Here is a 23,560-nt window from a genome sequence, read left to right on the forward strand (position 1 = left end):
TTTTTGCTGACGTGTGCGTGATCACCAAGTTCCCAAAACAAATCACAACAGCTCTGCATTAGTTTGAGTAAGGCACTCTGCCCCACCTCATGACTGTCAGCCTCTTCTTCCCCTCTCCCACAGTGATGTGGTACACTTAGCACAGTAAAAGGCATAGAAATGGGAGACTGGACAAAATTTTCCTGTTGAGTGATAAATGAATACAATACTGCTTTAAATTGCACAATGGCTGCATGGTTGACTTGAGATCAGGTTGTGGACATAACTCAGAGGAGAAGCACGAGTTCTTACTAAGCCGACTGTTTCAGTCTTTCAAGAATGATTGGAAAAAAAAAATCCCCTTTTTCTCACATGAATATCTGCTTGTCTCTTCCAAAGATGATGTTCTTTCTATGTTCCTCCTCTAAAAGACATGTGAGACAGTCTAATGACATGATGCTTCATATCCATGCACATGAACACCGCCTCCCGCGGCAGTCTGGGTTTGGTGACTTGCGCAGTCTTTTGATATGTAGTTATAGACGAGGCAATGGAAACAGTGATTCTAAAAATACTGTCCCGGGTTATTTCGCTTTCCCTTTTTTTTTTTTTTTTTTTTTTAAATTTTGTGTAATGTATCTAACTACAACACTGCCTCAAAAACACCAACTGGTCTGTTTTCGAGTATACCAAATGTACATATTTTTCACATCTTTACATTTACAGCATGTCATATAATGTTGGTGTGTAACATATCGGCTACCCAGGCTGTCATTTGAGACAAGAGTTTCAGTGTCACTGCCTCCATCTGACAGACCAATAGTTTAAATCTTCCCACTTCACAGAGAAATGGAGCAAATGTAAATCTGTTGGAGCAGGCCGTACTGCAATAACCAGTCTAAGCCGGATATAGTTGAGCAATTAAAGGTGTGCAGTTCCTTCCAGAACGAGACTTTGTTGCTCCTTCTGTGATAAAAATGTCTGCATTCACATCTAAGGGTCTCCATCAGGTTAATACTGAAAAAGTTTCTCTGGTTTTTAAGGTGGTGGGTGTAATAATTATCTCATAAGAACAAATTAAAAATAAAACAAGACTTCATAAGCTGATGGGGAAGAAAACATGACAGAAGCTGGAGGGAGACGTCTTCTGTTGGGCAGCTGAATGTGGAATCATACAGTGTGATTTCGCCCAAGCCACGAGGATCCAATCTACCTGCTTACTGTGGAGGTCCAGGATCTCAGGGTGCCAGGCAGTTTGTCAGACCCAGGAGTGTTCCAGGGCCCTGGGGAGGCAGCTGATCTTCTTGCTGGAGGATCTTCAATTGTTTTAGAGGGGCAGCAAGGCCCACTGTGGCCACTGGTCCTCTCATCTTCTCTGGACAACAGACCTCTGGGCACCAGCCTCTCCTGGAGGCTGAAATGTCCATCGCCACTGCCCAGAGAGGCTCCATTTAAATTCATGCTCACATATGGGTCCCAAGGCCAAATTGTGCCTGCTGTCTGTGTTTGCAGGCCTTTTCTCTCACAGCAGGGGGAGCAAGTCTTCCTTCCTTCATTGGATCTTCCCACAACAGCTTTGGGAGGCAAAACACGAGGCTGCCTGTCACCAGGTCCACAGTCCACTTTTCCAGACCCTGGAGGGATTCCCTGCCCCCTGGTGATGCACTTTTGCTCGGTGGACCTGCCACCTGTAGCCCCTCTAATGGAGCTGTGGTCTGTCAGCCGTGGAGTGTTGTCTGCCATGCACACTGTTGCCTCTAGAGGGAGCTGATGAGGTGGGTCTGGGGCTGAGGCTGGATGGGATGACGACGATGGATTCAGGTTTGGTTCCATGGTCACTTCCTGCAGGGCAGAGTGGACTGTAGAAAGGGAATCCCAGGGGCCGGGACAGTCTGTCAGATGGAAGAAAACAGTTTTCAGAGGACTGAGATGAAAGAAATGGACAACAGACATGCACATGCAAACAGAAGCAGAATTAAAACAGGAAAAAAAATCCAAGCTGAAAAGAGAAACGTCATCTTTTTATATATCAAATATGCATGCAAATATGCATGAGTAGCCAGGATTCATTCAGTACTTGAACACAATTCACATGTTTGTTGTTGTGTGACAGACTGATCCTGGGCACTTCACAGCCCTCATCAGCATGATACAATTTCATCTAGACGTCTCTTTAAACCGTTCTGCTCTCTTGCTACGGCACACAAATACATAGACTCACACTCAGCTGCTATTTTCCTCATGCAGAAATGATCATGCACACATACAGACCAGTGCATGCAAAGAGCACATCTACAGACACAGATTAATCAGAATGGAGAGAGACATGCAATTTTTCACAAACCGTGTCTTTAGAGTGGCCCATTAGGAAGAAATAGGGGGAGCTTAGTGTGTCACCTTTCATGCACATGGAGAGGTTGGAAGGTACCATTCCTGAGGGAAGGCAAGTAAAAGCCTATACCAATCATTAGACTTAAAGCAGAGGGGTTACAATACATGAAGACTACAGAGAAGGTTGTTGCTGTATTGCATCTACCGTTTGATCAAAATATGACTTCACATAAAGATGAGCTTGATATCTGAGCACAAACTAGAAAATGAAGAAGTAAAATGCAGAAAGATAGATATGTATGTTAATATGTTTCTAGTAAAAGGTGGAGAATTTGTGGGAAAATGTCAGCATGGTTACTAGACAGTAAAGCTGAGTGACAAACAAAAAAATCCCTCTATGAGAGGTTTAGTTAGGGACTAAACAAGGAGACAGAAGAGGAGAGTGAAAAGAGACATTCAGAGACTTCCATTTGTGCCAGTAAAACCCACCATATTCTGGCACCTGTCCTGTGCCTCTCTTCAGCAGCAGCCTGACCCGCCTGCCTCCTGCTTTGATGAGTTCAATAGCACGGGCGTGAGTCATGTCCCGGGTGCTGTCCCCGTTAATCTCTATGATCTGATCCCCTACCTGGAAGGGAGACACACACAGGTCCGGGTCGATTTCTTTTAACCCGTTTATCCACAGGTTGACCTTTCTAACTCAACCTGTCTTCAGTTAGCATCTCAGCAATGGAGAAATAGGTGCTATTAAATGCCTTGCTAATGTACATCTGAAATAGAGTTATTAAGGATGAGCAGAGGTTTAATCAGACATTTGGTTAACAAGCATTTATACTTACTCAAGCAGATGGCAGAAATCCATGCTCCGTTAAATTTCAAATGTACTGCATGGATTTATGCCTTCGGCGCACCATATGAAATCATATTCAAATAAAAAAAACATGCTATGACAGACGAGCATTTGGATGGACAAATGCCATTCTCCAACATTTCTCCTACTCTATAAAGGAAACAAATTTAAATAATTTGAGTGTGTGTGTTTTTCTATACAGTGATAAATATGATCTCACCCTCATTCTTCCATTTCTTATGGCAGGACCATCCTCCGCAAGCCGGAGCACGAACAGGTCCATACTGTACTCTCTGCCCCCGCGGATACTGAAACCAAAACCTTTTGCACTTTTCTCCAACTCCACTGTGAAGTAATCATAGTCCTGCAGCACAAAGTAAAGACTCACAATCACTGTAATAAATGACTGTTAAAACTTGAATGCAAATGAAGGATGTTTTGCTCAAACTGTTCTCGGTTCCAGTTCTACCTGTGGTCTGAAGTCAGTAGGAATTCCCAAAGGAAATTGTGCAGCTGCGGGATGCTGTCTGAAGTCCAGCAGCCCAGGTGGATGTCGGTAGTCCAGCGTCGGCGGTTGGCGATAATCAGTCACCGGAGGATGGCGATAGTCAACAGGAGGTTGCCGATAGTCAGTGAATGGAGGATGGCGGAAGTCAGGTTTGACGTCTTGCCTTGCTTTTACCTCTGACCTGAAAGGCATAAAAATGTCAAGAAAAAGAGGTGAGATTTGTGTTATGGTAGAGGCAGTGCTGTTTGAGTTTGCGAGACACCATCCACGTCCTTTTTTAGACAGTGTCTCCAACAGTGGATATTTATCAGATAAACGCAGATTTAGAATTCATTGTGAGGCAGGAGAGTACCGGACAAGGGTTACTGTCTGCGCAGATTTAGACAAATGGAAATATCAGTTTAAGATGTAAAACTTTTATCAAGTTCCCACATAGAAAATGGATATAAATCAACAGCTCTAGGAGTGCTGCTCTTAGCATCTTGAACTGAGACTTGCATACTTATCACAGCATGAACTCATGCTTCCGTAGTTTTGACACGTAAAAGAGTCTGATTGCAGGGCTCCTGAATTATAGAAAAGATACCGTATGGTAAATTATTCACTGACACTGTGGGCGCTAAGTGGTGTTACACAACACAGCCAACCAGAGACCAGCAGGCTGACTGGGACTAAAACTGTCTGCAGTCACAGGTTTTTGTGTGAACTTACTGGCATGCAAAGACAGGAAAAGGCAGTCTCCTCTACAGAAACAGTCTAGCTCCATCTCACCTGCCATCGTGAAGGTAGAGCTGTGGAGGGAGTCCAGAAGGCTGGGCAACTGGGCTCTGCTGGGTTCCAGCTGGAGCAGGGTGGGAGGCTGCTGGTGCAAGAGGGCCAGTCACAGTTTGGTTTGTTTGAGCTGGTGTCTGGCCAGGCTGGGCTTGGCCTGATTGAGTGGTTGATTGGCCTGGCTGAAGGGCCATTTGGCCTGACTGGGTACCCCCTTGGTTTGGCTGGGCTACAGGGCTGGGCTGAGTCTGTGGGCTGTGTTTTTGGGTCATGGGGCTCTGTTTTTCAGAGCTGGGTCCAGAATGAGAACCTGGGATCAACAGGAGGTCATTACGTCTCATTTGGTGGCAAATTAAAAAGGTTAAGACAAGTTGAAAAACAAAACATGTTTAGACTGTCCAAGGCAGACATAGAAATCCCCTAAATTATTAGTTTCCATGTATTTATCTACACACACGCACACACATAGAAATACAACATTTGATGTGTACATTTCACAGAGGCAGGACAGTGAATCTTTATTTTCATATATCATTACTATTACTTTATATATTATTACTATTACTTCATATATTATCACTATTACAATATTTCTGTTCATTTTAGATTACACTCACAGCAGCACTACTGTGACTTTTTAAGTTTAAACGTAACCATATTAATTATCTGTAATGTCAGCCTCTCTTTGATTAGCTGACGGATAATACGTCCATAAGACAAAAATAACCATTCATCTCCTGAGTACACAATTAGAACAACAATAATGATAGAACACCTGAATTAATGCCAAACATATAAACACTTGCCTTCCTCTGGTATGATGTGCAGTGTGACTGTCAATCCAGCATCTTTAATGAGCTTGACAATGTCTGCATGTGGCATGCTGATGATGGACTGTCCATTTACAGCCAGGATCCGGTCACCCACCTTCAACTTCCCACATCTGTCTGCAGGACTGCCCTCAATGATGCGTCCAATTTTATGGGGCACAGCTGGAGACGGACAATAACAAGGTCGTTGTCGCTGGCGGTTTTGAACTGAAGATGTCAAAACCTCACAATAATAATTTACAGCTATATTCTGGTAGACGTCTCACCAGTTGTGACAGTGGGGCAGTGCAGCCACTTATTACAAGCTACAGCTTCAAGAGATTATTAAATACTGGATTGCTTTGTTGTTTTTAAGTCTTCATCAGAATTAAATAATAATAACATGGAAGCAGTTAAATGGTTTTTTTAGTTTTAGGTTGGATGGACACTGGAAATAATATAGAAAACTTTTAACTTCTTCTCTTCTTAACCTGAAATAAAACATGGGAAATCCATGCTGGGCTGCTGAATATGGATTATTACTTCCATTGATAATATTTGATGTTGTGATGACTTGTTCACTAGACAGATGTTTTCCAGGTGTATGCAAAATGTAACCATATGTTCAATAAATTCAATAAATTCACATTTAAGCCTCTTAAAATACAACATATGCGTGAAACAACAAAAAAAATAATAGAGGCAAAAATAATAATACAATCTTTAAATGAAATTAGCTTGAACCCAGCTGATGGAAGGTGTGAAATGTGGAGAACTGCCACTTATTATGTAAGCTTGAGTGTTAGTTATGATGTCTATGGGCTTTTACCAAGCCAAACAAGATTTAAACTCTATTTCTGAATTCCTGGCCCTGTTTATGGTCCTGGATTTTTTTTTTTTTTTTTTTACCCATCTATGACTCAGTTCATTAGCCACCTAATCCCTTTTCTGAAAATCACAGCCCTTAGAATAACTATTTAATTGCAACTTCTATTTAGATCAACTTTAGGCCTTTAAATGGACATTAATCCGATGGCAACTTACTGATAACAGTGGCGTTCTCTGGCCGGTTGAGGGAGCTGATGATGACGAAACCAAAGCCCTCGTTCTCTTTGCGGTGAATAACAACATCACTGGTTTGCAGGGCAGATCCCTCTGGGGCTGAAATGGCAACGGGGGCAGCGACTGCTCCTGCACCTGAAGCCGCAGCGGCGTCACTCCGCGGAGAGCTGTGCTGTGTTGACACCGAGCCGGGGCTGCGACCATTTACTGGACAAGGTTCACCTGAGGGAAAGGAGCCAACAAAGGAGCCATCATGAGTTCAAGAAGAAACTGTCTTACTGTAAAACAGAACAGCTTTAACACACTCTCTGATTTCTGTGAAGACCTCTTTGGAGTCATTGGAAAAGTTTTAGTTCTGCATCATGCTTGCACTTTTCCAAACTCCTGCATTGTCAAAGTCAAAGTTGTCTCATCTATTTGTTAGTTGACAGTTATGACTCTTGTGTAACTGAATGTCCTTGCAGTGTAACTACATCCGGAGAGAGGCAGAAACCACAAAGCCTGCTGCAGGACTCACAACGAACAAAGGATTGATGTATGTATGATCTGCTACCACAGAAACACTGTGTGGGTGAGAAGTACACAGCGATTCTTCACAGACTGTCAGCATGTGTGTCCTGTCCAAGTTGTGTTTTTTAATTTGATGCCAGTGAAATATGCAGCCTGCTCTCCAATCTTGGTACAGCGTGAAAAAAAACACACCAAGAGAGAGAAAGAGAGAGAATGAACAAGAGAGAGAGAGAGAGAGAGAGAGCAAGAAAACAAAAACATATCCTCACCGGGCATTTGGACTCTCCTCCTCACAGTCAAACTGACTTGACCATTTCGAGCAGCTGCGTGCATCAAGTCTATTACATATTTGTGCGGTTTCCCAGCAACCACATTTTTATCCACGGAAATGAGCTCATCCCCAGGTCGAAGCCGGCCATCACGCTCAGCGGGAGTGTTCTCTATTATAGCACCAATAACAATCTGTTCAAAGACAATCAATATTAGCAGTATAGATGAAGGTGAAGAGGATGAGAGAGACACACGATAGAATTAAACAATAATTGCTTTTGGATCAAGGTAAACATACAGAATATTCCCCCATCCAAATTCTCAGTCCATCACAGTTTGCATGCTGTTTGACAACATGGACAGGTTAGCAAGGCGTTTCTTTAGTATGGGAGGTACTGAGCAGTTAGAGAGTCGGGGTGCTCGTGTGCTAGTCTGCATGTTGGTTTAATAATATGGTTAAAGAGTGTGAGATGAGTGTAGGCGCATGTGAAATGAGGCTGGTGTGTAAGAGGTTAAGTTTGTGTGTAGTCCAGCCCGTCCCATACGAGCCTTGTCACGGGCGTCCGGACTCACAGCCTGCACGGCCTCGTCTCCCCCAAGGATACGAAAGCCGAACCCCGTCTTTTCCCTCAGCAGGTGCACCTCCACCTCTTCGTACTCGGGACCTGATGTTCAGAGGCAGGCGATAAATTTCCACTTTGTATTATGTATTAAAAGCAAGTAAAGGACCCATGATTCCTGCACTCACGTCTGCTCTCGTAAATGGCTCTCGACTTCTCATAAAGATCGTAAGGGTCGGGTCTGTTGAGGTCGAAGCCTTCGGTGGAGTCAGGCACAGATGTGCGATGTTGTGGCTGGTTTGGGAAGGGCATACCAGGTGGCAAGACTGGCCCAGATAAATTTGCCTGAGGGCTGCCATGGGGGTCCCACTGGTCAGGCAACTAGGATAAAAAACAAAACAAAACAACACCAACAACAGCTATGAAATTTGATTTGGTGTCATTTATTTCTACAGCTAACATGCCCTCTTCCTCTATCTAAAACAGATTTATTTGTTTGTTTCATACACTATAATTCTATATACAGACCCTAATGACACAGACATTGAAGCCACAAGGCTAACTATGTACAGAAACTGTAGAGAACATGTTAAGTGACTTGCAACCTAAATAACAAAATTATCATCAGACCTTAAGTGATAAAAAAAAAAAAATGTATCAACATGTTAAGTGTGTGTGATCTAAATTTAGTTAAATGTTGTGCTTCGGTGACTCATTATGCAATGAAGAAAAATGGCTGTCTGGGTGAAGGCATTCAAATCAATATTCACATATAAACTTAAATGAGGTGAGATTCATCACGTCTGAATATGCTACATGAATGGGAGCTGATTGAACAAGCGGCAACAGGTGCAGATTAAATATGAGGAGCTTCTCCCCAACAGCTGAGCTGTGAAATCTGATGTGATCAAACTAATAAGTGAACCCTAATGAAAGTAAAAGCCTCTACGGTAACACGGCCAGTGTGGCCGACAACGAGTCTCACGCACAAGCAGAGACGTGTGGTTGAGTAGCTGTACCTGTTTGGAGGCTTTCCATGGAGATATGTGGCCTGAAGAGGAGAGAGAAAAAACACAGAGTAGCCTAAAATAAACTGTTACATTCTTGAGGAGAGAAAAAAGTGAATACAGACAAAAACAACTATTAGATAATCTCTGTGAAAATTCGTCCACTATGGAGATAAAATACCAAAAGAAAAATCTTCTGTTATTGAGGGTACTAGCTTTGTCAGTTTGCTGATTTCATGTTATTTTCTAACTTTGTATTACCCTTCCTAAATGGTTTTGGGTCTTGCGTTTGTTTTCAACATAGTTACATCATTAGTTGTAGGCGAAAGCACAGCCACCCCTCCTCCCATCCCCATCACACACTCTTGTCTCTGTAAGTCGTATATTATCTGCATGAAGAAGCACTATATCACAACATCAATCTAATCAACTCGGCTCCCTCTTGACTCTACATACATGACATTTGTGCTGCTAAGACCCGCATGCGTGCATGCAGATGAGGCAGTGGCTGCCACGTCTCAACATTCAGCATTAAATCTTTACACATGTTGATAGGAACACAAAAACACACTCCCATAGTCTCACTCCTGCATGAATCCTTTAACAGATGTGGGCGCCTGTGTAAAACTCTTTGGAGATTTCCAGTAGATTCAACATTAAATTCACTTTATGAGATTCCTTGAGAAAATGTCAGGGAGCATGGGAGGAACATAGTTATGGAAATACTCTCCAATGACATCTGTTTGCTCTTTAGATCTGTGAGATGAAGGCCAGAGCACTTTGCAACAGAGCAGAATGGTGGAGCTCCATCTAAATCAGCTCTTTTAGGGATATTTAACAGAAAAGATCACTGCGAGACCACGTGAAGCCAAAAAAGAAAGCTAAAAAAATCCTTTCTGTCATGACTCTCATGCTTATTATCCAACATTTTACCCAAAGACCTCCTCTATTTGCTCAGTTAAGGTTACCTGGGAATCTTTTCCATTTAAAAACAAACGTCATCTTTCGATTTTGTGTCTATGAAGGTAGATAAGACACAAAGGAGATGAAAAAAACAGAGACAAAACAACCTCAATCCATAAACATCAATTGGGCTTTAAAGAGCACTATCCAAGGTGCTGAAATGATTCAGCACAGTGGCAGCAGCAGAAGGAGGGCTCTGTGGGAGGCTGGGACTAATAACCACATTCTGCAGGGAATACAGGCCTTGAGGGAAGCCTTTAAGGAATTCTAATAACTCATTCTCAGAAAACTTTCCTTTAATGACCCACTGAACAAAATGAGCATGAGCTCCGAGGCAGCTGTCCACTCATATTAAAGAGGACTGTCATCCTCACAGATGCATGTCTGCTTAATTTAAATGCTAATAACATTCAGCGGCATATGTGCCGGATGTGTGGTACACTCGTATGCATGCTGATGAATCACAAAGAAATGACTTTTAAAGTCTTCACATGGCCTCTCTCACAAGTCAGTGGTCAAGCTGTCTGGTAGTCCAGTCTCACAGACTAGCCTGCTGAGTTCTGGATGGGCTTCAGATTCACCTGATTGGCTTGCGTAGCCAGTCACCCTCTCCATAACAACCCCGATCTGCATCCTCATTGGTGCTGCAAAGTGTCTCTAAGCTGTGGTTGCCTCTGCTTCAAACTGAGGTGTCAGGGGAGGGAGCTGTGAACATGACCAGAGCTCAGCAGAACTCTGGCAGAGTGCCCACGCTACAGTAAAGGAGTCAGACACACACACACACACACACGCAGAAGAAGTCTGACACCATATCAGTGTCCCAGAAAGCAACAATGGTTTCACTCACACGTCTGAAATCACAGGATGAATGTTCACTTGATGCTCACTGCAAATAAATCCCCACACCTTAAACACGCACAATCATTGCTAACATTATGCACATCAGAATCACTGTAAAGGACTTTGTCCTTTCTCTCACCCTGCAGAGGAGACAGACACACACAGATTCAGCGAGGTATCTAGTGTGTCAGGCTGATAGCCCCTGTGGGCCTTTTGTCTTCAGTTGTTTGATAGAAGCTGGTGAGGTTGTAAGAGGAAATGGCATCTTTTGGGGGAAACAGGGACATTTGTCAGGTTTAGTTGAGCACTTAGCAGATACTCTATTGTCAGCGCTGCACATTTATTTGTAAATTCCAAAACAAATATGTGTTTGCGCAAGTGATGCTGAACTGAGTGCTGGGCAATCTAATTTGTTTATTGAATTTCAATATGCTTTTTAAATGACATGTTTGTCAGCAAATCCGGAGTTTGTTATTGTGGTTATCCACCAGGGGGCAGGTGGCAGCTCTGCATGCTCAACAGAGGCTCAAGTTGCAACACATTAGATCTCAGCCGCTCAGCTGCAAACACGGTTTCATTCCATGTGCCTGCTGAAAACACTTTAGCCGTTTGTGCTCGTCGTCATCTCTGAAACACTCATTAGCTGCAATGTAGTCAAGTTACTTCCGGTAAAGGAACATACAGTACACATTAAGCTTTCTTAGCACTGACAGTCTTTTCATATGCATCCTATGAGCTAAAGACATAAAGACTGGTGTGAAATTAGCACCACATACATCACTAAGTCTTGTCTCACTAAGTGCTAATGTCTTCTTATGTCTCAATATTAATTCCTGTCACATAAATCAATTAATCTTGACATGCATATAAGATTGATTACTTTCATTCCTAATATAATCCGTGAAAACAGAGATGCAAACCGGAGCATATCTTTTAATTCCTCCTTTTGGTCCTGATATAAGAAACGATGTAAATGAACTCTTCACTCCTGGCAGGAAGTTGAACAGTGATGCACATCTAATTGTTGTGTGATTATTATTGTGTTTATCGGAAGGCTGAAGGGTCTGTGCCAGAGCGGCCCATGGAAATTATCAAGTCAAATTTTGACCTTTGATCAAACACCTTTTAGAGAATCGCTGCAAGTGCACATGTCAAACAAATAAAGCTTACACTGTGCAATTTAATTTCCTTGCAGGTCGCCCATCGTGTAAGAAATAGAAAAGAAAAATGGCCACATTCCATTTTTTTATTATTTCTCTTCTTAGTGATGGTCTCCTTCTTTTAGAGTCATAAAATGTTTAACATCACGCAAAACAAGACATTAATAGTGAAGTAAAGCCATCAATTCCAGGTAAAACGTTGTTACTGACAATAACATTTGGCCTGAATTCCCAAATTAAACCCAAAGTCAACAGTAACATCAGCTTTCATAGTTTGCTCAAAGGTTGACGGTAGGTGTAAACACTGTGCAGAAAACCAAACAGACTCAGACAGGAAAGCAAATCAGATCTTTTCAATAATACCAAAGTTTTAATGTGTGTGATATTATTTGCCTCAAATAAGACTTTGTGCAAACAGTGCAGAAGTTTTCGGTTTGTTTTCTTGCTTGTTATAACTGTCCCTAAGGCAGCATCACATCTGAATGCCTTTGTATGCAGGAAAAGTACAATTCTGCTTGTCAGAGTTACACAGTCTGGAAAGCTAATCGGCATCGTGTCATTTAGTTCATTTGTTCACCAGCTGCACAACAATCTCCATAAGTTTCAGTCCAAAGCACATTTCAGTAAAATTACTGTATTTATTTATAAGACGACAGCCCCCAATGGGATTAAAACAGTTTTGCTGACAGCGATGCAGACTGCATCTCTACAAGGAAAGCTCTACTACACCTTCCAACGGCTTTACCTCTCATCTCGACTCTCCGCTTTGCTTTACATTTGATCCGCTGCATCGTTCAACACAAACCCAAACCAGCTACAGTGTATTTTACTGGAAGACATCTATGACACATTGGCGATAAAGCCACATTTGGAGAAGAGAGTAGAACACATGGTGTGACGCATAAAACACTTAGTGTGACATCTGCTTACACTTGCTGTAATATTTCTGTGTATTCTCTCATGGAGGCTGCACATATTAAATTAATTAAATAAGCATACTTCTCATAACATTTCTGGTCCCATTTTCTTTGTTTCTGCTGCAATCATCTAGTTTTCCTGAGTTGGATATTAAAATGGTTTTCCTTATTACTGAAATAACAGATCTGTGAATAAAAAAACAAAAATTGCTGCTTACTGTCCTTTTCTATTGTAAACAATATAGCTCCATTTCCAAACAATGGTATTAAGCAATAAGCAGCCATTTTGCAGTCAGCTATCTATTTAAAACTATTATTTAAAAAAAAAAAAAAAAAAAAAAAAACACTTCAAGACCTGAATTTGTTGAATTTGTTAAAAAAAAAAATCTCAAAATGATTCCAATCAAATCTGTTTTTCTCTCTCAGCTCTCACTTTCAACCCTGCTTGACTCCTCTTTTGCAAAGCTGCAGCTGGGCTTGAAGATGCTCTATAAAACTATGCTTGTGTGTCTCATTCAGCAACTCACAGACTGCATGTCTGTGAAAAGAAATCTGTAAATTGCTCTTGCAGTAGACCTCTTTAATGTTGCACAAATTATTTTGGCATTTCAAAAGGCACACAAACATGCCGCTTGTGGTTTGTTTTAATCAGAGGTATAATTTTTTTTGCCATCACAGTGGTTATTCTGAGATCAGAGATTGTTAGCGCCTACGAATGAGCAGCAGCAAGAGTCTAAATAATGAAAGTATGTGAGCTACCTATCAAACTACTTGACAGTCAATGAGAAAAGAAAGAATAAAATACTTCATCCTACCTGTTCCTCCTCTTTGTATGAGAAGTGTAGCCTCTGCTCCCACAGGACACTCTTTCAGCAATTCCACCACTCGTCCGTGTCCAGCAGCAGCCACTGGTTGCTGGTTCACCTCCAGGATCAGGTCTCCCTCTACCACCCCCGATGCTCCCTGCGAGCCTGGCTCTAGCACCTGCACCACAGCGACACATCCACCATCATTCTGTTTGACCTGCTGCCTCATTAACATGCCACCTCAGTTGCCTCCGCTCTACTCAGCCCTCACCAGTCAACCGTGTTTGAATCGCACAATGTTTCTGAAAACATTTTTAGTTATGCCTATGTTTAAAGGGACATTGTGTAACTTCTGACCCAAACATTAGCCTAATGTGAATATTAATGGATGCTTTTTGGGATCAAAATACAGTGCATGATGAATATTGATGCTCTAAGGAGGCTGCCCTCTTCAGAAACCAGACATTGTAACTTTGCAGGACCGGATCCATCTCTCATGGGATCATGTGACCTGGAGTGCTTTGCTTTATGGCTCCCTTTGTAGAAACACAGAGGGCTCCGCTTTGTGCTACCTTTTCCTCCTCTTTGAACTAAAGTTTGTCATGCTGAATGAAGTAAGAAGGTGAAAACTGTGTCTGAGGAGGCCAGAAAGAGAGAAAGGGATCGCTCCAGAAGAAAGACACGAGTGTGGAAGCAAAACCCACTCTCTGTTTGCCCCAGTATTATTAGGCTGGTAAGTTCCAGTAGATCTTTGCTTGTTGTGCAAGTGTACGAACATTTTATGTGCATTTCACATCTTTATACGTCTGAGTCTCCATTGTGCTGTTTAGTAGAAGCTACATGCGGCTAGTTGAAGCTAATCTGCTAAAGATCACAGCTAACATGACTACTCTTACCATCTGAAAGTTGGGCTGGTTTGCATGCAGTAAATGCATTTCCTATGCCGTAATATCCAGGCTACAAGCTGCTACATTTTTTACACAATTTGAACCCTGGGAATTAAACAAACAATGTTACAGCGAACATATGGAAATTTACTGGCTAATGAGTTTTTTTGCACTTCATGCACACAACCTCATCGTGGAAACAACACAAAGAAATGCATTTAATGCTGCATTCAAACAGAGCTGCTGCACCCTCGGTGGAGGTGTTCAGGTGAGCTCTGTAGCTCCATAGTCTGTAATTTGTATAGAAATTAAAGAAATAACAAGGTTGAGCAACTATCCTGGTTTAGTTTTATGGTTTTCTTGAGCTGTTCATTAGGAGGCAGTACTACTGCAATGTTGTTGACATGACTTGTGCCAAAGTTACTGCTTCATTTGATACTTAAAACTATCATTCAGTTATGTTTTTGGGCACTTTAGACTTTGTGTGAGTGGTTTTTTTTTGTGTCTTGGAGAGAGACTGTTTTATTTAGCAACAGAGTTGTGTGGCCTGTGGAAAGTTGCAGGTTTCACGGACCTAGGTGTAAAAAGTTGCACAGTATCCCTTTAAAGCTAAAGCATACCTCTTTCTCGATAGGTATTGAAATAAATCAAAAGCATCTCAGAACAAAGCAAACAAAAACCCAACTTTGAAGTCTGATAGCTCCCCATCTGAGGAAAGTCAAAGCAAAGTGGACTCTGGTCTTATTCCTCACTTTGTGGTAGGCCTCAGTTGATGCTGTTTATTTAGTCACAAAAAGTTTCTAAGTCCCCCACCCCCATATGTGGCCCAACTGATTGCCACAACACAGAGCAGAGAAGCTGGGAAGAAGAGTAGCATTTAAACTTAACAGTAATACTTTACTATTCTGGTTTTCAAAGAAACCATCACAGCTTTAAACAGTTTCTGGAGCAGACAACACACTACTTTGGCTTATTCATGTCTTAGCAGAGTTCTTGAAACAATGGACAATGCATTCGCTCCAGAAGCAGAATGGGTTTTAATCCATTTAAAGGTCTCGTGTGAAGGACGTAATGTAATCTAGCTGTATAAACTGCAAACTGCAACTACCTGAACACCTCCCACCTCGTGCCATGCTTTCAGGCACATAGGAAAATAACTATTGCAGCACAATGGATGGAAACCCGACTCAGTTGTGTATGAAATGCTCAAAATGGACAAAAATTAAAAGAAAAAAGGATACCATAAAAAGGAAAAACATAGGTATTAATCTCATATTACATTTCCAATGGTTGGTCACAATAAACATTTCATGCGTTCATAAATCTAAACACATGAAGAAATGACTTGCTAACACCCCCCCCCCCCCCCATTTTTTTTTTTAAGATGCTGTAATGTTCAAAAAAACAAAACAAGGCAGAAAAACTCTTTTCCTGCTGCCAGAATCTATACATGTTGTAATTTTTTCCTCTGCACTTTCAGGATTCTTTTCATTTATTACTCTGTTAGCTGACAGCAAATCCAGCAACGGCTGAACTCCATTTGTTCCTATTATGTCAAGTTCTTGTTCTCAATATCACTCTACTTAGTTGCGTTGACCAAATTAAATTTTCCTTGACCTGCTGTTTTAACTCTGCCAAAAGTTTAATTTGAATTTAAACTCAGCAGCTGAGTTTAGCTGACTGCTGAAATTTCACTCTTGAAAGAGCACATTTCATTCCAGAGACACACACACACACACACACACACACACCCACACCCACACACGCAGAGTGGAGTACAGTTAAAATAACGAGCAGGTCTTAACTCACTTTTGGATTATTCATTGTTCACTGAGAAAATAAAGATTTGACACATCACCTGCTTAACTCGCTGACCGGTGGGACTATCTGCAATTGTGAACCCAAATCCTTCTGCACCTTTCACCATGGTAACCGTTAGCAGCTCTGCCCCTTGGGCTGTTGCCCCGGCAACACCTGCAGTCCCAGAGGAGCCTATCGATATGTTATCATTATGAGGTGTGAGAGCCGATGCTGAACCAGGCGTGGTGGGCGGCAGCGAGGAGCCGTCCAGATGAGTGTCCCCGGGATGTGAGGCTCCAGCCTGGGCCAGAGCTTGAGGGGGAAGCTGGGAGCTTAACGACAGGTATTCCAGGTAGGGGTCGTAGCTTCCGCGGCCATTCACCACTAGAGGACGGTGCTCCAGGCCAATGGGTGTCAGAGACGCACTCGCTGCTCCGCTTGGATCTTCAGGGTCAAAAGGAAGCGGATATCCTCGACAGAGCACAAGAGTCACGCTCTGGCCAATTGGTACAGACTGGAACAGCTTGACAACGTCAGCGTGTGTGGTGCCCAGAACGCAGATGTCATTTATGTAGACAATGACATCACCTAAAGAAGAAGATAGAAAGTGCTTTAGTCACACTGGAGCCTGTTTCATATCTCACAGACCACATGATCTGGTGTTAGTGGTTCAGTAAAACATACTGTGCTGCAAAATTACAACTTGTCACAGTCTGTTTCCATTAACTCTCAGCGGTGTCAGAACAAGCTGGAGCAACACAGAGGAGGAACAATGTCTCTCTGAAGTGCCAGAGAGGAACATATTTGCTTTCTGCAACTGCTGATGATCTACAAGAGCATGTGAGAAGAGGGGGGACACACACTGTGTAAGCGTCGGTGAATATGACAACCATCCGCAACAAACTGGGCTCCTCAAACAATTTATGCTCGTGGAAATCTAAAATATTCAAACACATCCTGACATTCACGGTGGTTTGAGCTTTGGCTCCTACATGATGCATGCATGATGTTTTATCTGCCTCTAAATGCAGCTGTGTACTATTTTTTACGATGCGTTTCCTGTCTTCATCAATCCCACATGCCCCTACTTTCCAGCTTTAGAAAATGTCGTGTTCATTCACTGCAGGCCTTTACGTACAATGAGGTGAAGCGGCTTCCCAAATGAGACTCTAGATACTTTAGCGTAGTTTGAACATGCAGAAAGATCCAGATTTAAGCTTTAAAGTGGCAGCACCATGACAAATTCAGCTCCTTGAAATACTTTATTTCACACTTCTGGAAACACTCTGTCACACTACATGTGAATGTACACAATATATGTCAAATGCACAACCACACACAATCCCTAAGAGCAATGCCGCACAGCTCAAATAGGCCAGCTAATCTCAGCCATGGAGTCTCTGTGTGTGTGTGTGTGTGTGTGTGTGTGTGTGTGCATGCCATTGCATGTGTGTTAGCCGCTCTGGCAATGTCACAGAGTGGCGAGGAGCAAATTGGAGAGAGAGAAATCAGAACAGCAAGCAAGGATAAGGCTGACAGACCAGGACAGAGGGATGAAGAACGAAAAACTAGAGGGAGAAAGAGCAAGCGGATGAAAACATACTGAGGCTGAAAACAGAGGAGAGGTGTCAGATGACATGGAGAGATAAGGTAGTGAAATAAAGGTTAAGCCAGATAGACAAAGAGAGAGAGATAAAATAGAGAGATAGAATTCAGATAGAAGATAGGCAAAGAGGGAGACATAAACACAGAGAGGAAGGAAGATTCCCACTTCAGAAATGGGTTCTAAATGAGCTGTTTAGATGCCAGTTGTACGCGAGGCAAGTAGACGAGTACCTGCAACCAAAAATGACTTCTGTAGGTATCAGCTAATACAGCTTAGACTCGAATGAACCGTTTTCCCCTTTTACGTTCAGTAAAATTATTCCCCTGCAGGACCTCGGCTATCAACCTTTAGAGCACTGTAGGGATTTATATCTACCATACAAAGCAGCCAACAAACAGCTGATGTTTTGAAGCCTTATTCAAAGACGTCATAAATAAAAACCTGTTGATTGTTAGGATTCCATCTTAACTCGCTATATTGAGAAAAGACGGGGTCTCTGTGAAAACGCCACCCGAGCTTCATGAGAAGATTCAGCCGCTTGTGTGCAGGTTTGAGGAATAAAAGGCACAAACACAGGTGGGCAATTTTATGATTCAGGTGTTGCTTATTTTCAAGAATACTTTTAATGCGGCACCTGCAGTGCTGCTTTAAAAGCATAAAGGGAGCTTTTCATGAGTGAGGTGTTGTGTGCGATGGCGCAAGCTGTGGCCAATAGAGGAAAGGTACTGAAAGCAGGAATGTGGGGAGGGATTTAACTTTCTTTTTAAAGTTATGTTAAACAGTAGTTCTCAAGGTTTCCAGTCTTTTAAATGTCCAGTTTTCAGTGTTTTGGGTCCAGTTATTTACTTATTTTCAGAGGAAACAGGTTTCTTGTTTTGTTTTATTTTTAAAAAGTTGCTTTTGCTTATTTAAGCATAAAAAGGCACCAAACTGCAAAGATGATTCAGACTTGTATCAATTATGGTGAATTTAGTAGAGAACCAGTTTGTGATGTTATCTTTAGACACTTTGCAAATACAAAACATACATTTCTTTATTATCAAAGAGAACACAGTTAAAGTTGCACCTGAAGAGGCATTTTGTATCAATAATGGGATTCCTAAAGTTATTAACCAATATTTTGGCAAATCCCAGCAATGTGTTATTAAAATTGAGCAAGCTGGATAAGTTGAAGACAAAAGAGGAAGAGGTGGGCCTAAAAAATACACAAAAAAAAAACCCAACATACAAACTGTCTGAAAGAAAAACCACCAATGAACTGGGACCGGACCAGAGAGATGCATCTGGATTTTCAGGTGACTCACTATTCAGTGACACCTTGGCAGAAATGGTCTCCATGGAAAGGTTTCTGTCAAGAAGCCATTCTCAGTAAGGGAAACAGGAATAGAAAACTGAGGCAGCAAGAAATGACACAAGAACTGGACTGAAAATCTGTGGCAACGGATGAAGTAATAAATCCTCCCCAGAGCTCAGACTGCAACATTACTGTGGCATCATCCTGACAATGTAAAGGCTGCTGACGTCCAAAGAAGAGCTGTGAAGTCTAAACATTTCCTGAAGAATGAAAAAATAAAAAGTCATATTGAAGAGTTTGAAGATGTTTTGAATGATAAAAGTGATCATGGGAATTTTTTCAAACACTGGTTTTGCTGTGGCACATATTTACATTAATGTTTGCACACTTCAGTAAATTCCTGCATCTATTCTGAGTTCATTCCCTAAAATATGTAAAGAATAAGGTGCGGCTCAAAGGCTTCGGTCAGTACTGTAGGTGAATACATAGTTTAATCAATTATAATCATGCTAAATTTATTAAATGTATAAGTAAATATTTTAAAAAGTACAGTAAAGAAGAAAGAGACACAAATTTCACAACATGCATGGCCAAAATGTAAGGTTTAAATTAACAGGGGCAGCAAGTTTTGTGTGTATTTTCTTTATAAAGGTAAAAGGCCACTGCTGGTTGCCAGTGCTTTTTCTTGATGTGGATAAAAAAGTGCTTATTTTAGCTGACAAAAACGACTGAAGTGCAAAACATAAATTTATTCATTCATTCATTATCCTAACCACTTAATCCAATGAAGGGTCACGGGGAAGCTGGAGCCTATCCCAGCAGTCTTTGGGCGAAAGGCAGGGTACACCCTGGACCGCTCGCCAGTCCATTGCAGGGCGTGCAAAACATCTGAAGATTTATTATCTCTTAATCAACAACAGAAAATCAGAATCTGAAAAATCTAAAGTTACAATGCAAAAACAGTATAAATCCACAACTCTGATGAGCAACAGGCTGAACATGGCAACAAACCCAAATAAACAAAACTTGCCTTTTTTATTAAAACATCTTTATATGACGCTGCAGTTTCCCACAGGGACACACAGCTTCACAGAAAATATTGTACTATTCACTGTCGGAATTAAGGTTTTAGATTCAAAATATTATTTAGCAAATGAAAATTAATGTAAGATGTGGGTGTAAAATAAGCTGTTAGAGTATTTTTTGGGACTTCTGTTGGTCAAAACTAAGGCATTATTGCAATTTTAAAAAAAAACCCAAAACCCTGAGCATCAAAATGCGTTTGATATCAACACTGTGCTCAACAAGAAAGTAAAAACCTCCTTTACTGACCCTTAAACTTGCAAAACCTACCAGGGGAAGTTCCTTTTATTTGATTTTGAACCAGCAAGGAGAGGAATTAAAGAACATAATGCTGAGGTGTCAGGATTATGACAACTAGGCTTAAACATTTCTATAAACACAACTACACTATCAGCAGCGACAGCAGTACAGCTTGCAGTTTGTTTAAACATCAATTTATTCCTAAACAAGTTTTTAAAATTGGATAGTACACATAATTACCTGTGTCCATCTTCCCATCCTGAGCAGCGGGTCCATCTGGTATAACGCTCTTCACTTGCAGGAACTCATCGGGCTCGTCGCCTCCTATTATTGTGAAGCCAAATCCCATGTTGCTCTTCTGCAGGGCTGTCGACAGGAAGGTGCCCTTCAGCTGGGTCGGATCCCTCGTGAACAACGGCTTTTCTGTGTCCAAAAAAAAAGTTTTTGATTTTAATTTTTTTTCTTTACCTGAAAAATAAGTTCTACATGTAATTTCTCCTTGAAATGAAAGTTTGACGTAATCAGGGCTGAGTGCACTTATTGCAGATTTTTTCTGAATGCACAAGCACCAGTGAAGATACGCGGCCCTGATAAGCTGACTCATAGGATGCGTCACTCAGACGAAGCAGTAGAGAGTTTGCTGGGTTCATATGTCATCCTCATACGCATGCCTGAATTAACCCACTGGGGGCCTCGGGGTGAGCATGTTTTCTGTTGCTCGAGCTGCGAATGATCTCCATTCGAGCCTATACAGCACACTACGACATCTGCCCCATCCAATACCTGTGAAACTGCATACTGTGTGAGATTATTTAATAAAATACTCAGAGTATGCACCAAAGAATGAACACTTTATCCATGTGTCAAAACATCATAGTTCAATGCCAGCTGATGTGCATATCCTTTAAACTACACTTTTGTATCTATCAAACTGTGTGACATTTAAAAGGATTAAGTTGTACCTCTGTATATTGTGGGTAAAGGTAGAGCAGAAAGTCCCTGGGTTTGCATCTGTCTCTGCTGCTCCAGGCGTCTTTTAGCTTCCAGGACTGGATTCTCGAACTGAGTCCTTCGATTTATGTGGCTGGAATACAGTGCATTATTACAAATGATGAAAAAGGACTAGAAGTCTGGGACAATATCACAACAACACTCAGCACCGGAGCTTTGATCCGAGTAAATAACATTCTCATTATTGACACATTTAAATGACTGTGTTGGAGAAAGGTTGTTAGTCTTATGGATCCTCCTGAGAATTAACAGCTCAGCTCTGCTGCTCTCAGTCAGACTGAACTGTCATTTAATGCATTAGTGGATCTTTACCTGCTCGGCATGTAAAATTACAGCGGTTGCAGAAGAAACAACTCGAAGAGGTTTAAGCTGAAGAACGTCAAATGTGCAGTAAAGACTTACAAGAACATGCAAAGCATTACATTTTTATATTTGGCTGTAAAACCTCAGAGCAGCTTTGACATCTTTTAATGTTTTAGTGGATTCCCAGCGTGTTATGTGTAAATCAACATATTATTTCCTCAGTGTAAACTTAGCAATACTTCATGGTACATGACCTGTCCTAAAATTGCATCTCAAATTTTATGGAAGTTGGAAAAGTAAATTTGTTTCAAGCCCAAACTAAAGGAGCTGCAGTATTAGATGAAAGTAAAGTAGATTAACTTACAGTGCAGTTCCTGGAGGTTGTAGCTTAAATGATTTATTTTCACCAAATGTACTCATGTAAAACATTTAGCTGCAGTTTCAGTCAAATGAAAGTGCATGTTCAATGCAATTTGTTGCTGGAAAGTTTCCTCATAATAACAGCAAAACATGAAAAACAAATGAGAATTTTGCCAAATTAGGGACAAATTTTAATGTATTTTGTTGAAAGCAAAATACCTTTAGGTTGGTCCTGAAGACAAACGTTGTCATTTTTACATAACAAGCAAACACACGCATGCACACACACCAGCAAATACCTGCGTTTCCTTTTTCATTACAGAGCAGCAGAGGGATTCAAGTCAACAGGGATACTTACTCGACGTAGTAGCTGCCATAGATGGGGTCATCTATCTTCTCCCAGCCGTACGGCAGCTCTGAGAAGACAAACCCAGACAAAGGAAATGAGTTTAGTTTTTGCTGAGAACAGAAGAGAGAAGGTAAACATAAAACTGTGAGAGGAGACAACATGAATCTCAAGGCTCGCTGCTAGATGCTTCCAAAGCGGCACTTTAATGGACAGACGACACTTTGATCTGCAGCGGTGGCTTCTTCATGGAGACACAATCACAACAAAGACGTCAATACTAAGAAGGAAGCGGAAAAAGAGCCTCCTGCCTTCTCTTTCTGTCTTTGTCCTCCTTTTAAAGTGCACACAAATCCTTCATGGCCAAACACCTTCATCACACTACTTTGTGTTTGTCTCTTTCACGCACCCACTCCTTTTCACCTAGAATGGCTTCAGTGACTGCTGTGTTAATCGTCTCCTCCTCTCCCACATCTGCTTCCTTCCCTCCTCACTTCATCTATCTGTTTGCTTCTTTTATTTTTCCTTTTCTTTCTTCTACAGGAAGTGGGTCAAGGCTCTTTTAAATACCTTGAACCTTCGGTCCAACACTCTTCGTCCAATTCAAACTCCATGAACACAGGTTATAGTGTGAGCTGCTCTGCCCGTGTTTTGGATTGTGGTTTGCACACTCAACACACATGAGTTGACCTCTATTGTGTGGCTACAGTAGCAAATAGAAATATTAACACACCCACAGTTCAGTTCATCTGCTCAAGCTGCTCTTTCCACTCAAACAGGAATGTTTCCGATTAGTATTCATCAACAAGTGTTTAGGGAGCATCCAACAGTCAGTTTTACGTCTTGCGCTGACAGTTTAAATCCTGAAATACATGAATATAACTACATGGGCAAATTAAAAAACAAAACAAAGCAAAACAAACAGAAAAAAACCACAGATTTTTCATGTAGATTGAAAAAAAAGGACAAACACTAACAATGAGTCATCAAGAACTTTGTTTCCCCCTTGGCTTATTACAGAAACACATTTAAATACACAAAAGTACATACATACACAAAGGTGGAAGAAAAACTAGCAACCTTGTTGGTGAGAGAATGAGCACTGAGGAAGTGAGAGACAACGTGGGAATATGGTGTGTGTCTGAGGATCTGTTGGCTGTTGCATTCTTTGGGAAGATGTGTGGTGATGGAAGCTGAGGCAGGGAGTTTAGCTGTGATGTTTCTGTTGTGATGCACTATGAAGTGAGATGAATGATATAGTGGTGCATGTTCAGTTCAAAGTTAGAA

At 41.5% G+C, this 23,560-nt stretch overlaps 1 protein-coding gene across 2 annotated transcripts in view; it reads right to left on the reverse strand.

The window, feature by feature from the left end:
* Positions 1-518: 518 nt before the first annotated feature.
* magi2b (membrane associated guanylate kinase, WW and PDZ domain containing 2b) overlaps positions 519-23,560 on the reverse strand; it is a 93,456-nt gene continuing 70,414 nt past the window's right edge. The window contains exons 7-22 of one of the 2 annotated variants that reach the window (XM_079247622.1): positions 22,286-22,343; positions 21,216-21,337; positions 20,494-20,676; positions 16,089-16,618; positions 13,353-13,521; positions 8,670-8,701; positions 7,839-8,031; positions 7,664-7,755; positions 7,090-7,282; positions 6,293-6,532; positions 5,246-5,431; positions 4,440-4,749; positions 3,630-3,849; positions 3,381-3,524; positions 2,800-2,938; positions 519-1,871 (exon numbers count right to left, since the gene is read on the reverse strand). In XM_079247622.1, coding sequence (XP_079103748.1) covers positions 1,189-1,871; positions 2,800-2,938; positions 3,381-3,524; positions 3,630-3,849; positions 4,440-4,749; positions 5,246-5,431; positions 6,293-6,532; positions 7,090-7,282; positions 7,664-7,755; positions 7,839-8,031; positions 8,670-8,701; positions 13,353-13,521; positions 16,089-16,618; positions 20,494-20,676; positions 21,216-21,337; positions 22,286-22,343 — 3,494 coding nt within the window. In that variant the 3' untranslated portion in view covers positions 519-1,188. Of the gene's footprint in view, positions 1,872-2,799; positions 2,939-3,380; positions 3,525-3,629; positions 3,850-4,439; positions 4,750-5,245; positions 5,432-6,292; positions 6,533-7,089; positions 7,283-7,639; positions 7,756-7,838; positions 8,032-8,669; positions 8,702-13,352; positions 13,522-16,088; positions 16,619-20,493; positions 20,677-21,215; positions 21,338-22,285; positions 22,344-23,560 lie in introns of both variants that reach the window. The other variant, XM_079247621.1, reaches the window with a different exon arrangement.

Source organism: Telmatherina bonti (assembly GCF_933228915.1).
Source record: "Telmatherina bonti genome assembly, chromosome: 2".
Taxonomy (NCBI): domain Eukaryota; kingdom Metazoa; phylum Chordata; class Actinopteri; order Atheriniformes; family Telmatherinidae; genus Telmatherina; species Telmatherina bonti.